The 16,830-nt window shown below is 44.6% G+C and overlaps 2 protein-coding genes across 2 annotated transcripts in view; one reads left to right on the plus strand and one right to left on the minus strand.

Moving 5' to 3' along the window:
- Positions 1–16,625, plus strand: part of LOC306753439 (neurotrypsin-like) — a gene marked incomplete at its 3' end in the record, with an annotated part of 36,689 nt that extends 20,064 nt beyond the window's left edge. Inside the window, exons 3-13 of the mRNA XM_079237305.1 lie at positions 7,847–8,089; positions 8,844–8,982; positions 9,073–9,251; positions 9,478–9,625; positions 11,859–12,037; positions 12,398–12,539; positions 13,189–13,409; positions 14,136–14,643; positions 15,354–15,476; positions 15,559–15,827; positions 16,051–16,625. Coding sequence (XP_079093431.1) covers positions 7,847–8,089; positions 8,844–8,982; positions 9,073–9,251; positions 9,478–9,625; positions 11,859–12,037; positions 12,398–12,539; positions 13,189–13,409; positions 14,136–14,643; positions 15,354–15,476; positions 15,559–15,827; positions 16,051–16,625 — 2,726 coding nt within the window. The remainder of the gene's footprint in view (positions 1–7,846; positions 8,090–8,843; positions 8,983–9,072; positions 9,252–9,477; positions 9,626–11,858; positions 12,038–12,397; positions 12,540–13,188; positions 13,410–14,135; positions 14,644–15,353; positions 15,477–15,558; positions 15,828–16,050) is intronic.
- On the minus strand, positions 2,221–3,876 carry LOC306752783 (E3 ubiquitin-protein ligase TRIM39-like; the record flags this gene model as incomplete). Its single annotated transcript, XM_079236588.1, has 1 exon — positions 2,221–3,876. The coding sequence occupies one exon, from the start codon at positions 3,874–3,876 to the stop codon at positions 2,221–2,223; it is 1,656 nt and encodes a 551-aa protein (XP_079092714.1).
- Positions 16,626–16,830: the final 205 nt, after the last annotated feature.

The raw sequence follows: 16,830 nt of genomic DNA on the forward strand, positions 1-16,830 counted from the left end.
AGCTGTACACTTGAATTGTAAGTCCTGTTAATTTTAAAGACTTTTCCCCAAGTCGCTTGTATAACATGTATTATTTGAATACCCAATAACAATTTAGTAAATTAAAATCTTTATATTTAGGTTGTACATTTCATTTTGCACACTTAGCAAAGCAGTGTTTAAATCTATTCTGATATTTACCCATACAACAAATAATATTCAGTCACTTCAACACATTAATGCATGCAGTTTATTGATTAAACTCTGGCATCGGATCGGTATCGACCGATACCCAACACCCAGGTATCGTTATCAAAACTGGAAAAATTACATCCCTACTTTTAATTATATTATTTAAGAGTATATCTGGTGGACTAACCTTTAAATGACCAGTGTGTAGGATTTTGTGTGATTCATTGGAAGAAATGGAAGAAAATATTCTGGATACATTTGGAAATAAGAATGTGTTGTTGTGTTTTCGTGAGTTTAGAATGAGCCCTTCATATCTACATATGGAGCTGGTCATCTTCACGGAGCCCGCCATGTTTCTACATTAGCCCAGAACGGACAAACCAAACACTGGCTCAACATAGGACCTTGTGTGTGTGTACGTTTCCTTAAGCCACTGTCGTTCTCTGAGACGGTTGGAAAGTGAGCGGTGAGCTGAGGCGTATTCAGTGGGTTGCAATCTGCAGCCTCACCACTAGACGGCACTAAACCCTGCACACGGCTCCTTTAATTTAGTCCATTTCCCACAGATTCCTTTTAACAGCCGACATTTTTACTTTTCATAGTAGTAAGGGCACATTGGTGACACAAAACATAAATGGTGAAGTGTACACAGCATCTCCAGAACTCTGAAACTTAAGCAGCTGTATGGAGTTCAGCCATCATATATTTCAGTATGTTTTAACTGTGTTTATTAGGGCTGCAACTAACGATTATTTTCATAATCGACTAATCTATCGACTATTTTTTCAATTAGTCGACTAATTTAATTTAAATTAAAATAATAACTCAAAATGTTGGGATTTGAACTTCAAATGTATTTGAGTAACAAGATCTGAACATCATCACAACAAATAAATTAAATAGCAATACAAATTAAAGTGCAAATATGCTTTAAAAGTTAAGAAAAAGTACAAATAAAGTTTTAAAAGTAACTCAAAATAGCAATCAAGCCTCTGAAAGTGCAAAATAACTAAAGAATAACTGGGATGCAAGTGCCATTCAAAGTCCAAAAGTTAAAAAATAGTCCATCCTACCTGACAATTAAAGTGCAAGGGTTTAAAAGTAAATCAAAATGACTTATTGCAGTCCCACGTCTTGTTGCTCCCTCCTTCAGGGGAACACACAATTTACACACATTTTAAATTGCAATGCAGAAACGTGAGCATATTGACATGCTCTTAGTTGGTTGTATTCTGCATGTTTAACTACATGGAGAAACTCCTTTATCTCCGGACAGAGCTCTACTAAGCCATCTCACATCACTCTGGAGAACAGCCGTCTTTGAAGAGCTCTCGCTCGAATAGACGATCTCCGATGCCACATCCATGATCTCTTTCATGTTTAGCATTGTAGCGCATAATGCTTGTTGATGTATTAAGCAGTAGTAATTAAGGAAGTCGGGAAAAACATCGTTCTCCCTGCACTTAACAGTAAATCCGTTCAAGCGGCAGATCATTGCAGGCGCAGCGTCCGTGGTGATTGACATTCCTTTGCACACCAGGAGCTGGGTTTTGTCGATACATTTATTTTTTTAAATGGCATGCGATCTACCCGCACTACCTCTGCGATCGTATTGGGCACCCCTGATGTAGTGCATTGCAATGCCGAATGAAGATTACTGGTAGCTCTGAATCTTTTTATTATATACGATGCGTCGACACTGTGTTTCTTTTGCTAAAACAAGCCCAAATCAAATATGTGTTTGTATGGCTGGGTGGGTTAAAGTAGACTAATTACACATTTGTGAAGGCATGAGTGCAGATACATTTTGGTATATTTTGACTACATGTTAGCTTATCTATTGTTAAAGACTTATGCTCAACCATCTACTAGAGAGCTCTGGAAATTGATTTTTTTTATAAAATCGTGATAAGCTGCACAATTTGCTTTCCCCTAGACCAGTTTCTCCTTTCTGCGTTTATATTGTTTTAAAAATAAATAAAAAGGTAGTTAACCCTTTTTTGTGTGCAATTAAACACATCAGTTGCATTTGAGTAAATAACCCACAAATTAATCCGTACGACCTACAGGAACAATTATCATCGGTCCAAAGTTTGAACCGTATTCGTTGTCACAAGGGTTAAAGTACGGATGCAGTTCTTCAGTAAAGACACACTCAGTGAACGAGCAAATGAGTTTTGCGGTCGGCACGTCGTAGAAATAAATTTGTCCTCCGTCATAATCCACAAACACGCCGACCCGCTCCACTTTCCCGAAGTGTACCGACACGTTTGGAGAGGTGAAGGTTCCAAACTTATCCTTGAGGAAGCAGATGCACCAGAGTCCAAAGTGAGGACCTGGAACCGTCCCGCTCCTATTGACCGACGCCGTGGCCACGCCCAGACACCATTCCATTTTTCCACCCACGAAGACCTCGAAGTAAAACCTACGTGACGAGAAGCCTCTCTTTCCCAGAACTGCGAAAAGTTCTGTAAACATATTCGGTTTTGGGTTTAACCGCGAACCTGGACGCGCCTCGTATCTCACCTGTTTCCTGTCATCAGATAAGATGAGCATAGGGTGAGCTGTATCAGGATCGAGCACAACGTCCACTTCGTACTGCTGCATACTCCTCAGCGTAGCTTTGTTTGACACGTCGGTGCTCATTTTATTCACCAACATTCGCAGTTGAGAGACTGATTCACTCAAAGTGTTTTGCATGTGCCGGATCTCCACTTGTCCATTCAAACTGATTGTGGACAAGTCCATTGTGTGTGGTAGGATGGATGGGTTTGGAGAGCTCTGGAGGAAAGAACGTGGGTCTTCAGTCTGTTTCAGCTCCCTCAGCTTAATCGTCGTCTCCTGCAGCTCGGTGACCTCCCTCTCCATATCGCTCACCAACCCAGCTGCTTGTTCTTCTGCCGCTTTCTGCTTCTCCTCAAGCGCCTTCACAAGCTCCGTCTGGCTCTTCTGGATCTCAGAGACCAGCGTCGCCAAGTCCTGCACGCTGTTGGCGATCACATCTTTGGTTTCTGTCTTGCTTTGTTCCACTGACATAATCACTTCTAGGACCTTCTGCAGCCTTTCCTGGATCATCTGCTGCACTTTGGCCTCAGTGTCCCCCAGCAGAGCCATCTTCTCTTCGTGAAGACGCTTCACAGACACAACGTCATGGTTCACGTGGCGCAAACGGGCGCAGACGTCACACAGCAACGCCCCGTCGTTCCTACACAACAACGTCAGCAGTCTGTGGTGCTCCTTGCAGATCTTGTCCTCCAGGCTCGCCATGGGCTCAACCAGTGTGTGTCTCTTTAGGCCGGCAGCTCTGTGATGAGGCTCTAGATGGACGTCGCAGTAGGAAGTCAAACACTCCACACAGGATCTGACAGCCTCTCGCCGGGTGTCAGTACAGATGTCACACAGCACCGCTGCACCACAGCGAGCCTGCTGTTGGTCCGGACTCCAGATGTGAGCGTCTGTCACTTGAAGCGACATGAACTGCGACGTGAGCTGGGAGATGAAAGTGTTGACCTTGAGGTCCGGCCTCCTAACAAAGGTTTCCTTACAGACGGGACACTGGCTGACTGGGATGTCGTTCCAGTAGGTTGTGATACAGGACATGCAGAAGTTGTGTCCGCATGGTGTGGAAACTGGGCGTTTGAACACATCCAGGCAGATGGGACAAAGAAGCTGCTCCTCGGATAAAAGACTGTTGCTGGACGCCATTTCTGAAAAACAAATAAACAAGCAAACCGTCACATAGAGGCATGGAGTTTAAACCCTGTGAAGTTTACAAGTTTCCGTTTCATTTTAAATGCATGTGAAGCTGAAAAAAGTAGTCCAATAGTCCAATAACTATTTTCATAATAGATTAATTGTGAGCAAAAACAGTACCGGTTCCACTTTTTACTTTGTGAATATCTGATCAGCTGAATGTCTTTGGGTTGTGGACTGCTGGTCGAAAAAAACAAAAAAAAAACATTTTAAAGTCAGGTCAGATTGGGACGGGAATTTTTCATTCTTTTCTGACTTTTATTTAATGGAACATACTTTTTAATTACTGCATTGTTTACATCCATCTTTACCAGTTTGCTGTCTTTGTGTGGGCGTTACCACCACCATCAATAGTGTGAAACCAACACCACCTGTACTTGTACATGCAGGGGATCCAAAACAAAACACTGCTCCACAGTTCTGCTGGTGCTCAAAACTCCTTCTGATGGGACACCTTTAATGTCCCATCAGAGCGCCTTTAGCTTCAGTATTGTGGCATACATTGTGAGTTAATGTTATATGTGGGTTTAATCAAAAAATCATCAAACACACTGGAACAGAAAAAGATAAGGACTTAGATCAGGCACGTGCACAGACATTTTGGGGGGCAGGTGCTCAAACCAAAAAAAAGGGCACCCATCGCCAAAATTATTTATGAAATTAAAAATAATAATAATAAATAAATAACACAGTAGGATATTTTCAACTTATGTATTTATTTTTGTTAACAAACTAACTAAAATTATCAAATAGATTACATAAATGAATAACAGTCAAAAACAGACAAAACAAGGCCATATTGTTTAACCAAATGCAATCAAAAAATATTCTAACTTAAAACTTATCAAAACTCTGCTCTGGATAAATTAAAGGATCTTCACAGGGGCATCCTCCTTGGTGCCATTTCTTGGAAGATTTGTATTACTTCACTGTGATTTATTTCAATGTCTTGCTCAATGGCAAGCAGGAGAAGGTCGGAGAGTCTTTCTTCCACAGAGACTCCTGAGCCTGTTCTTTATTATCTTCAGTTTTGAAACGGATCTTTCCACTGAAGCTCTTGTCACTGGCAGTGTTGCATAGATCCTTACCATCTTCACCAATGTTGGAAAGATGAGCTGGCCAGTGTTCTCCTCCACAATGGCAAGGATTTCTTGCAGGTTCTTGTGTGGAACACCTTTACCTCTGTCTTCAGCTGGTCCTCATTTTCCTCATAGAAGTCGCAAAGAACATGGACAGCTTCCTCTGCCTCTGGGTTTGGGGTTGTCCAGTACACACTGTTAGAGAGTGGAAGGACTGTATGATTGTGCCAGTTGGACTTCCAGTGATGCTCCCATGGAATCTCCTGTTGAGCTCCGCAGTCAAGGTATCAATAAATGTACACATTCTTCCTGTAGTTTGACTCCACAGAGTCAATCTCATAACTCATTTGCGATGCAGTTGTGTTGTGTTGGAAACACACCGGCACTTTCCATTGAAATATCTCGGCAAACTTCTCCTGCGACTGTGGCTAAGTGGTTAGCATGCCTGTCTTTCAATCAGAGGGTTGGTGGTTCATGCCCTGGCTCTCCCAGTCCATGTCATTGTGTAATTGAGCAAGACACCTAATTGCTCCCCATTGCTGTTTCTACAGTGTCACTTTGGATAAAAGTTTTGGCTAAATGTAATGTAATTAAACCATCAATGAGCTTGTAGGCTGTGGAGTGGTCCAAGCTTTCTTCATGCAGAGCGTTTGATGCAAGAGCAGTTACTTCAAATGTGCTGATTTCCATGCTGGCGCTCAGCACTGCATGAGCAGCAGGAGGAGGGCGGGGGCGCAATTCTTACAAGAACTCAAATAAATGCCCCGTCAGATATCAAAACACATTTGGGGGTAATTGATGACAGAGAGAGTCGTTGGCTTGAATGCTGGAGGTCAAAGTTCATGCTTGACTTTGAAAACAGCAGTTGAAAAAAGCATTACAATAGAATATAATAATATCCATGAAGACGATGTGAAAAGTTCCAGAAAAGCTAATAAATGGAGCTTGTGTTGAGAGGTTTTCTTTTGTCAAATGCTGAAGAATCAACTTTGAATGGCCGACATTTACAAAAAGTCCTTAAAAGGACATCGAGACAAACAACTCGATCTCCTGATGGAGACCATGTAATATGAAAGTTACTAAAAGGACCTTGTGTTCATCCACACAACATATGTTTAACTTCTTATGTGTTAATAGTGAAAGTTTAGCTCAGTAATGAATACTTACGTCTGTGGGTGTTGGTCTGTAGAGGAGAAACGACGACGGAGATCCCACTTGTTTTTCACAGGAAAGATTTTGCTTTCAGTTTCTTCCTGTATCGAATTTAAAGAGACAGGCACATTTTATGTCACTGACGTCAGAGGCTTTATTTAAGGTTTGGATGCCAGGTGGGGCTGTTTTTGGGGTCCAATGAACAAGTGTGTTCTGTATTATTTATAGTTTGAGGATAGATTTCTGTTTTAGTTCTGTGCATTTCTGCCTGATTTATTTATAGTTTCTCTGACTCTCTCTCTCTCTCTTTATCTCTCTCTCTCTCTTTCTCTCTCTCTCTTTCTCTCTCTCTCTGCTTCCTCCTCCTGCTTTTCCTCTTATCTTCCTCCAATTTGGACCCAGTGTGTGTGTATGTTTTTGCCTGACTGTAATTTATTGTGTGTTTCTGTCCCGGGCACTATGCAGCAGATCTGTGTGTGTGTGTGTGTGTGTGTGTGTGTGTGTGTGTGTGTGTGTGTGCTGGCATGAGGGTTGCACCGTGTAGAGATAGTGTTCCAGGACGGCCAAGCTGTGTGTCTTGAAGAGATAAGACTGTTGCTGGTTACTGAAGCACCTCTGCCATTAATCATATTAGTAACTGCTTGGCCTCAAACACCCTTAAAGCTTCAGTGTGTGCAGAGAAAGACTGAAACCCTTCAGAGAGAGAGAGAGAGAGTGGAGGTGAAAAAGAAGTACAAAAAAAGGAAAGTAAACAAGACAGGATAGCAAGATGCAAGAAAAAAATCATAATAATAACGGAAGGATTAAAAATTAGCTGTAAGTAAAGATGGCAGCAATAAGAAAGACGAGGAGAAAGCGAAAAATTAACAAGTAGATAACAAACGCCTAAATAAATACAATAGTGACATTTTTGTGATCATGTTTTGAACGATATTAAAAACTATTGGATGCAGACGATGCATCTTAATGACTTTGGCGATTCCCCGATTTGTCCTCTCGTGCTTTTGTCAGGTATGTTGTTTTATATTTTAGAATAATTATGGATCGCCATAAAATTGGGTGCATCATTTACATAATACAAATGTCCTGTAAACAAAGAGACCTCGGAGTGCATTAGTGTGCTTCTATGTGTACCACTCTGCAAGTTAAATGGTGCCATATAATTCATTAATACTGAATGCAAGTCTCTATTTGGCCGCAGTATATAACCTGCTCTATATTTTGTGGCCTAATTTTGCCTCACTTTGATGTCGGTGGTTTCACTCTCCGTCTGTCTCAGCTCCACTCACACGTTCCTCCTTCTCAGAGAAGATTACTGGAAGTGTGTGTGATCGCCATGTTGAGTGAGGGGCTGGTTTAAGGTTATGGAGATTTCAGCGGTTCAACGTGGATCAGCGGGGGTAAAATGCATTAGGGAGGATCCTGCTGTGGCAGCGGACACCATGTGAGAATCATCCATGTAAGCCTTTATGCTCAGATAAAATACAGACATGGGGGATAATGTGAGTTGAATAAGAGCAATTCCACTCCTCTTTCCTCTCACTTCTCCCAAACTTTCCTCCCCCCCACCCCTTTTATTCACATTGTCCTCTCTGACCCAAATCCTCCTCCTTTCATCCACAACATCTCCTTCTTCCATCTTCCTCAACATACACTCACTCTCTCTCCCCGCCCTCCTTCTCTCTGTGCAGTGCCTCTGTCCTGCTCTGAGGGATTCACAGAGTTGGGCTACTACAACGGCACCGTGTCTCAGACGGACTCTGGCGCCCCCTGTCTGAAGTGGACCGAGTTTCCCGACTACGTCATGCAGTACCCGGGCCGAGGGCTGGGCGACCACAGCTACTGCAGGAACCCAGACCGAGAGTCCAACCCCTGGTGCTTCTTCAGACAAAACTCTGGAGCCATCGGATGGGCCTACTGCGACTGCCACCAGGGTACGGCCACAGATCAGCAGGGATGCACTCTGACTTTATATCTCTTCTTTTAAGACAGTGCTTTATGATTTAGAATAAAACACACAGATACACAAAACAAGGCATTATTAAAGAACAGTCCAATGCAGTGGTTCCCATTAAATAAATGTAATTCTACTCCACCAGTTCAACCAATTACATTTTTATCAACCATTTCCAATATTGAGGAAAAAAAATAATCTTGTGAGACGTTGTTGAGTTTTTCTTCTGCTGTCTTCTGAAATGAATTCAACTGAAACACTATAAAAGAGGGCAATCAATCTTAGTTTAATTTATCCACAACTTGGAGACACATCTCCAAGACTCTGCGGTCCCACTCAGCTCTACAGGCGTTTTAGTTCATTTTGGATAATTGTTGTTGATTATCTGGGCAACAAACTCTCCAACAAACAGCAGCAGCTGTTTTCAGCAAGGAAAATAAAACAGACATAGTGAAGAATGTAGCATCTAAAGAGCCAGAGACTTCCTTCAGGAGTTCATTTCGATCAAAGCAAAGCTAAAAGATGTAAAGACATAGCAGTTTGATTATATATGTCATGTTGTGTTTACAGCTTGTTCCGCAGCCCCAAAGTGACCAAAAAACTCAACATATTAATGAAGCTTTAAACAATTAATAGATCATGAAATCGTGATGCTGCTGGTGGACATTTGATTCTGCACCGCTTGTGGTTTTGTAAACCATCTCGTCTCTTTCTGGGTGTTTATCTGTTCTCAGGTGCGGCTCGTCTGGTGGGCAGCTTGACCTCCGGCACCGGCCGGGTCGAGGTCTACCTGAACGGCCAGTGGGGGGCGGTGTGTGACTCCCACTGGTCCGACAGAGACGCCAGCGTGATCTGCAGGCAGCTGGGCATCAGGTGAGAGGAGACGAAAGCCGCCTCATTCAGAAAATAACGTTTCACCACATTTTCACACACCTGTCCTCCTCCTCCGTCTCCTCCTGACAGCGACATCGGCGCGGCGCTGCAGCCGTCGCAGTTCGGCTCCGGCTCCGGCCTCTTCCACTACGAGCGCCTGGGCTGCCGCGGCGACGAGAACACGCTCAGCGTGTGCCGGAGCAGGACGTTCGTCACCGGTGACTGTAGCCATGGAAACGAGGCCGCAGTGGTGTGCGCGCCACCGGAAGGTCAGCGTGACTTCCACGGTGTCATGGCAACCAGGCCGGAGTGTTTACCCTCCACACACTTGAGAGACTCAGTTTTATTAAACCCATCCTGTGTAGTAATATGTTATGCCTTCTTACTTAATAATTATAGTCATGCTATTAAAAGAAGAATTTGAGGGAGAAGGCTGTCGACCTCTATTTGACCTCTATTTGACCTCTATCGGTGTATTTCCACATCCTCTCTCAGGCAGCGGCCCTCCGCTGCGATTGGTCGGAGGCGAGGAAGACTTTGAAGGTCGAGTGGAGGTGTTTCACTCGGGGAGGTGGGGCTCCGTCTGCGACGACCAATGGGACGACAGCGATGCCGAGGTGGTGTGCAGACAGCTGGGTTTCGGGTACGTCTCACACCTTCACACCGGGTTAACAGATGTGTGTGGCGGCCATCTCGTAAACACGACCCTCACCAGCACCCCTGAACCACGGGGTTCGTGCATTACATCACATAAAGCTGTGGAGGGTTGTATGCATTAAAGGAACTGGACAAAGCCAACAATGTGTTAATCCATCTCACAATACTTCTGTACGCCTGTAGGCTCCCACTGAAGTAGCTGAAGTATGTTTAGTCTTAGTCCTGTGTCGAATGTCCTTTATCATATTTAGTCAACATAAATCTGTTCAATGAAAACTGCTTTTAATCATCAGATTGCATTGAACATTTCAGTCAATCTAGTCGAGGTAAAATATGGCTTCATTTCTTTCTCCTGACCATGTTGCTGTTTGCCTTTGCCTCCTCCATATTGTGTGCCTGGTGTGCATCTATGGTTCGGTCACTCTGGAGACAGACCTTTAGTTAGCAGCAGTCTGAATCCGGCCTGTGTCGATTTTGAGTGGGTTGGAAAAAGGAAAGACAGCGTTGGTGGTGGCGCTCACAGCACACGGAGCTGCTGTATTTTAAAAAACCAGTACCTGTAGTACCTGTAAAACAGTGAAACAGTGAAACAGCTGGGCACTGTAGCTGTAATTACTCAAACAGGAGCAAACCAAATGCTTTTGTTTGGGTCTATTTTAACCTGTGGATTAATACGCATCTCGGAGCTATAGTGAGTGTTTACAGCCGCAGGACGGTGTGCGTGGGATCGTCTCGAAATAAACTGCAGTGGCCAGTTTTCATCGTGACGAACAAGCATGTCATCCAGTGCAATGTGGTGACTCATTGATGTGTTTTTAATAGTTAGCCGGACAACAATGGAGCTCTGCGGCACAGAGGGAGAGGCTTTCACTTACTGATATGTGTTATTCAGATAAACTCTCAATCGGTTTTGAGTCTTTTGATGGGATTTGTTAACCATAAAAAGTACATAATATCAAGAGCTGTATTCTGGGGGGTATACATAAACATGAGCAGGAAACTGCATGTATAATAGCCCCAATATGAATCTGTTTGTTGTGTGAGCTCGGTGAAATTGACAATGAGATGCACTTTTACTGTATCTGTGTTGATTTCTGTTGGCTGGATGACTATGAAAAACTTGAGTTGTGCTTCAAAGGGAACCTGATAGGATTTGTATATTAATCTACCTTGAAAAATCTGTGTTTTCATATTTGACAAATGCAGTCAGGTGGTGCAGACTTGCTGGTTTGAACCTCTGCAGGTGTCTCCCTCCTCACAGTGTGTTTCCCCTGCAGAGGAGATGTAACATCCCTGACAACTTTGAGTGTCAAACAAAATGCTGGCGTTGTAGCTGTGAAGGGAAAGAAGTCCTTCCATGTTCAACATTAGGTTGCATTTCATCTCCTCTAACACAGTGGGACATCTCACCGTCTGTGTTTGTGCCTCTGAATAATGGATGCTTTAAAGTTGATGCACAGGTTCTCACACGGCTGCTCACAGGCACCGATGGGTTTTTACACTTAAAGACAATGTGAAGTGATTGGATTTTTCCCAACAGGTATGTGTGTGTCAAACATTTTGCTGACTGACAACCGAGTCCTATACGATGAGCTAACAGTCAGTTGTGGTTTATATGATGGGGAGGCGTTAGCTTGTTACCCCACGTCTCATTTTAATGGCCCTAGAGTTTAAGATGATGAAATATGTTAACACATTACAAGAAGAGAAGAGAGATGGATTTGATTTTTTTTGTCACAACTGTGGTCAAAGTCTGATGCAGGTCAGCTGTGCACAGGAGCAGGAGCGCATGGACCCACGAAAACACACAGAACTGCCTTTTGTAGCATTTCAGCATCAATAAATAATCACCACTTAAACATCCTTGTAGGAGCTATTCATTATTTATTTGGATGATTTGATTTATTTTGGACATTTTAGAGTGTTTTCTTTTGCTATGTATAAGAACTGGGAAACACTATACCTCAGGTTTATATGTTTGTGGCCGTGCTGATGTTGTGTCATTTTGTTGTCACCTCTGACTTTTCCCTCGAGCACCACCATGAGGTTGAAATTCATGTTTTAAGTGTAATATCTCTTAAGATATTAGATGGATTACCATGAAAAGCCATCCAGATGTTCCCATCAGGATGACATGCAATGCATTAAGTGATCCTTTAACTGTCAACCTTCAGGTCCTAATTAAAAACATTAAAAAACAGTGCATGTCTGTGTTGTAGGGGTGTGGCCAAGGCCTGGTCGTGGGCTCACTTTGGCCAGGGTTCAGGCCCGATCCTGTTGGATGCGGTGAAGTGCACAGGAAACGAGCTCTTTCTGGAGCAGTGTCCCCATGGCGACTGGGAGCAGCACAACTGTGACCACATGGAGGATGCTGGGGTCTCCTGCAGCCCTTATACAGGTACATTTACAGCACACACTCACAGCTTACTGGACACACTGCTGGGCTTCAAGCTGCTATTTATAGCCGCTGAACATAAATAAATCACGACTGCATGAAGCAGCAACATCCTCTTAGTGACGAGCAGCAATTATGGGAACTGAGGAGTAACATATCTACGGCATGAAATAACAGCTACTATCCATCAAAGTCATTTAAGGTTAATAATGAATTCAAAATGATGGATTAGTGTTTGCATCTATACAAATGTAGTCTTGCCTCAGGTTTGCATAAAGGATTCTCTGTGAAGTCAAGTACATCTGCTTTCAACCATATTCACATTTGCATCTTTATAACGGCCACAATGTGAACCTGTTTCAGACGGAGTGGTGCGTCTGGTTGGAGGAGACAGTCCCTGGGAGGGTCGGGTGGAGGTTTTCCACAACAGTGACTGGGGGACGGTGTGTGACGACCACTGGACCCAGCAGCATGCAGAGGTGGTCTGCAGACAGCTGGGCTACAGGTATGGAAACAGATGAACAACGACTAAATACACATTCATATCGTTCCTGATGTTTGAAAGTGATCTGAAGACGTCATCAGATGTTTTGTAAAGACAAATTCTTCCATCTCTGGCCATTGGTGGGGTTGGTTATAAAATAGTTGTTATTCTCTTTCTCTTGTCTGTCATGGTTTCACTTGTTTTGTTTTTGAGGCAATGTGCCAATATTAGTTCTTTGATTTCTTTGCGGAATTCTGTAAACATAATATAATATATAATATTTGTAAATACAATTGCATAAAAAAAAATTGCAACGGGGCGTTTCAGACAAAAAGATAATAGATATGGTTTTTTGAACATCAAAGCATGGAAACATGGTTAAGAGGAAACCCCAAAAACAAGTAAGAACCAGAAAAATAGCATGATATGTGCCCTTCAATAAGGTTCTGTTACTCAAAATTATTGATTGTATTATTATAATTTATTGCAATTTACATTTGCTGATCATCAATTTGGCAAATGATAATGCTCATTAAATGATGAAAGCCCACAAAGATGTTACTGTGTATCACTTTTCACGTGTTATTTTAACTATTTTTATCTGAAAAAGGAAAAACTTCAAAGACACAGTACAAACAGGGTAAAAACATGAACCTCTTCTCCACCTCAGGGGTCACGCTGAGGTCGTATCAGATGGGACGTTCGGCGAGGGCCTCGGTCTGATCCTCCTGGACGACGTCCACTGTGAGGGATCTGAGACCTCCCTGCTGGACTGTCCACACGGGATCTGGGGCCGCACCGACTGCTCGCACAGTGAGGATGTCGGTGTTCGCTGCAGGAGACGACCCAGCCAAGAAACCAACGAAGTGCCGGTTATCGCACCTTCCACGGGTAAGAGATGAGATACGGTATCACATTTATTTAGAAAAACGGTGCGTACTGGGCTGATTCACCTCTTTATTATTCCGTATTGTAATTATATTTGTCTTGTCTGTGCCAACGGCGTCTAGTATACGTCTGCCCAGACTGCTGTGTTACATCTTGTGAGTTTTTGGTCATTTGAAAGGCAAATGCAGTGAGGAGAACAAAAGAGGGAAACCAGCAAAAACATTAGGAGCATTGCACTGCACTGCAGAAGTTTGGTGACTGTGCTACTGCAGTTCATTCTGTATGAAAAAGGGCACGCTGTCCCTGGTCTCATGCCAGGCCGTGAGCTGTTTACTTTACTTTATTAAACCCTTGCAGACACTGCATCACACTATTTGGACAATAAGCATGCAAAAGATGTTTCTATCCCATCTCTGAAAGGGAGAAACCAGTTCTGTCTCCTTTTGCGGCGCCGTATCATTACCTCGGTGTGAAAACATCAGTGTTTTTCCCAGTCCAAAGAGTTTAAATGCCACATGTTGACAGCAGAGAGAATAAATAGTTGTTTACTTGGTCTCCTGTAGACACTCAGTCCATTAGAATGAGAATAGAGGCAGAATAAAGAGGCACCGGGCCGCAGATGACATTTAACACTGTCGGTGGACGTATCTCTCGCTGTGCGTGCAGACTGGAGTCTGGAGGTGCACCGACATGAATATGAATGAGGGATGTGTGTTTCTTTCCTGTCAGGCCCCCTGGTGCGTCTCGTGGGTGGCGGCAGCAGGAAGGAGGGTCGAGTCGAGGTGTATCTCCATGGTGACTGGGGAAGTATTTGTGACTCGGGCTGGAACGACCTGAATGCAGCCGTGGTGTGCAGACAGCTGGGACACAGGTTAGTATTTATACATATGAAGGAGACACAGTTATTCTCAGATACGTCTCTTTGTATATTTAAGACACCTTTCCTCTCTCCTTTCAGTGGTGGAGCGGTCGCATCCGGAGGGTTCGGTCAGGGGAAAGGGCCGATCCACCTGGACCAGGTGAGGTGCACGGGGAAGGAGGAGTTCCTGGGAGAGTGTCCGTCTCTGGGTCAGAGGCTCCGGGGCTGCAGGCGCAGGCTGGACGCCGGAGCGAGGTGTGACGTCACGCCGCGGGAGTCAGCGGTAAAGGTCAAGCCTCAAGAGCGGAGCTGTGGGCTGAGGAAGCTGGTGGAGGAGGAGAGCAAGAGGAGGAGCCAGGGGGAGGAAAACGTGCTCAGGTAGGACCATTTAGATAGATAGATAGATATCTCTACAGATATTTAAAAAAGTGTGAATACTGTAGTATAAATATGATATAGCCGGAATAAATTACTACAATGAGCCTCCACTGACCTCCTGCTAGTATTTATGTAGCCTACTGCCTCCTCTTTCCATTAAGCAGAACACACATGGCAGCTTCATTAAACTTCATTAAATTAAAAGTATTAAGTACTTGGAATCAGGCGGGTGCTCCCTGGTTAAAATCCTCTTGTGCACAGAGTTGAAAATGTTGTAAATTTCCTGCAGCAGCTTCTTTCAAGATAAACAAAGAAGAAGAATGTCTAGTCAGCATAAACAGCAACACAGCAGTTTAAAATAAGATAAGACAAGATATTCCTTTATTAGTCCCACAATGGGGAAATGGCAGGATTACAGCAGCAGACAGGTAAAGTGCACACAAGAGACATAGTAAAATATAAAAAAAAACAAGTAACATAATATAAATAAACAGTAAAACAGTAATAAAAACAGTAACGAATCAACAATAACAGTATTATATATACAGACAAAATAAAAATGTATTTAAAACATATTTATATTGCACAAGTTGAAGTGGTTAATGTGAGCAAAGTGATTGAGTGTTATCAAACTGCCATCAGAAACTTTAAATACTGAAAGAAACGGAAGAAAGGAGTTTTGATTGAGATCTTTTCCCGCTCTCCGTCAGCACCTCGTGGCCGTGGCAGGTGTCGGTGTGGCTTCAGTCTCAGGAAGAAGACGGCGACCCTCTCTGCAGCGGCACGCTGATCAGCCCCTGCTGGGCCCTCACATCTGCCTACTGCGTCAGCAGGTAACTCTCACGCCGGACGACAAACCGACCGCCGAACCCGCGGCCGCGCGAACCCGCCTTTTTACGTTTCCCCTTCCTGCAGGTTCAGCGGCGACCCGTCCAGGTACGTGGTGCGCGTCGGGGCTTCGGCGCAGACCCTGGTCCCGGAGCAGGTGGTGGTCCACCGGAAGTTCAAGGGTCCGAGCGGAGGTCACGACCTGGCTCTGTTGAAGCTGCCCAGCGCCAAGGGTCGCTGTCTGACCTTTGACCCCGACACCAATGCGGCGTGCCTCCCGGACGCGGACGCGGCGTCGGGAGGGACCGCTCCGTCTTCTTGCGTTGTCATGGTTACTGCTGGCTGGACGGGACCAGGTAAATATGTGTCTCTTTAAAGATCAAACGAATACTCAGAATGTATCTGAAAATAGGTTTTGGAATATTTTTCATCAAACTTGATTTCACCATCAGCCTCAGCTGTACTTGTGTTTAATGCTAACACAAGTTAGCATGCTAACACACTAAAGTAGTCAAAGATGATTTAGTCAATCACTTCCTCTTCTCATCCTCTCATCCTCTCATCCATCTTCTCTCCTAGACTCGGTTCTTGCCTCCTGGGTCCCTCTGATGTCGTCATGGCAATGCAAGAAGCGCTACGGCGACAGCTTCTCCAGCCACGGCACCCTGTGCGCCGGCAGTCCTCCGGACACCAGCCTCCGCCACGACGACAGTTGCCAGGGCAACTCCGGAGGCGGGCTGGTGTGTCAGGCGGAGACCGGCCGTTGGGTCCTCACCGGGGTCGTCGCCGGGGGTTACGGCTGTGCCGGCCCCTCGTCTCCCGCGCTCTACACCCGGGTCAGCCGCTTCAGGAGCTGGATCGAGGAGGTCACCGGCACACGGGCGCATCCGGAGGAACCGAACACACACGCGGACACGCGGGAGGATCTGACGCACGTTGACAATGACCCGACACACGCGCGCGAGGAACACACACACGGCGGCGAGGGCGAGGACGAATACTTCAAACACACACACGACCAACAAGAAACCAATGAAATCAATGATCTTAAACATAAACACAGTCACCATTCACACACCAGCCAGCACGTCAACACGCACACACACGCGCATCGCGTCGGGGATGCCGACACAAACACACACGCTCTGGTCTGATTGAGGCCGCGCCATTGGCTGGACCATCTGTGCCATGTGACCCCCCTGAGGAGGAGGAAAAGAGGGTTGAAAGAAAGACAAAAGTAAACTTTAAAAGAACAGAAAGATGCTCCTAAAGTAGGTCAGTCTCTGCTCATTTCAAATCTGAACTCGGTGTTGTGTGTGCGGTCGCTAATCGTCGGACGAGTCCGGCAGCGTGGGCCGA

The sequence above is a fragment of the Taurulus bubalis genome, assembly GCF_910589615.1.
Source record: "Taurulus bubalis genome assembly, chromosome: 2".
Classification (NCBI taxonomy): domain Eukaryota; kingdom Metazoa; phylum Chordata; class Actinopteri; order Perciformes; family Cottidae; genus Taurulus; species Taurulus bubalis.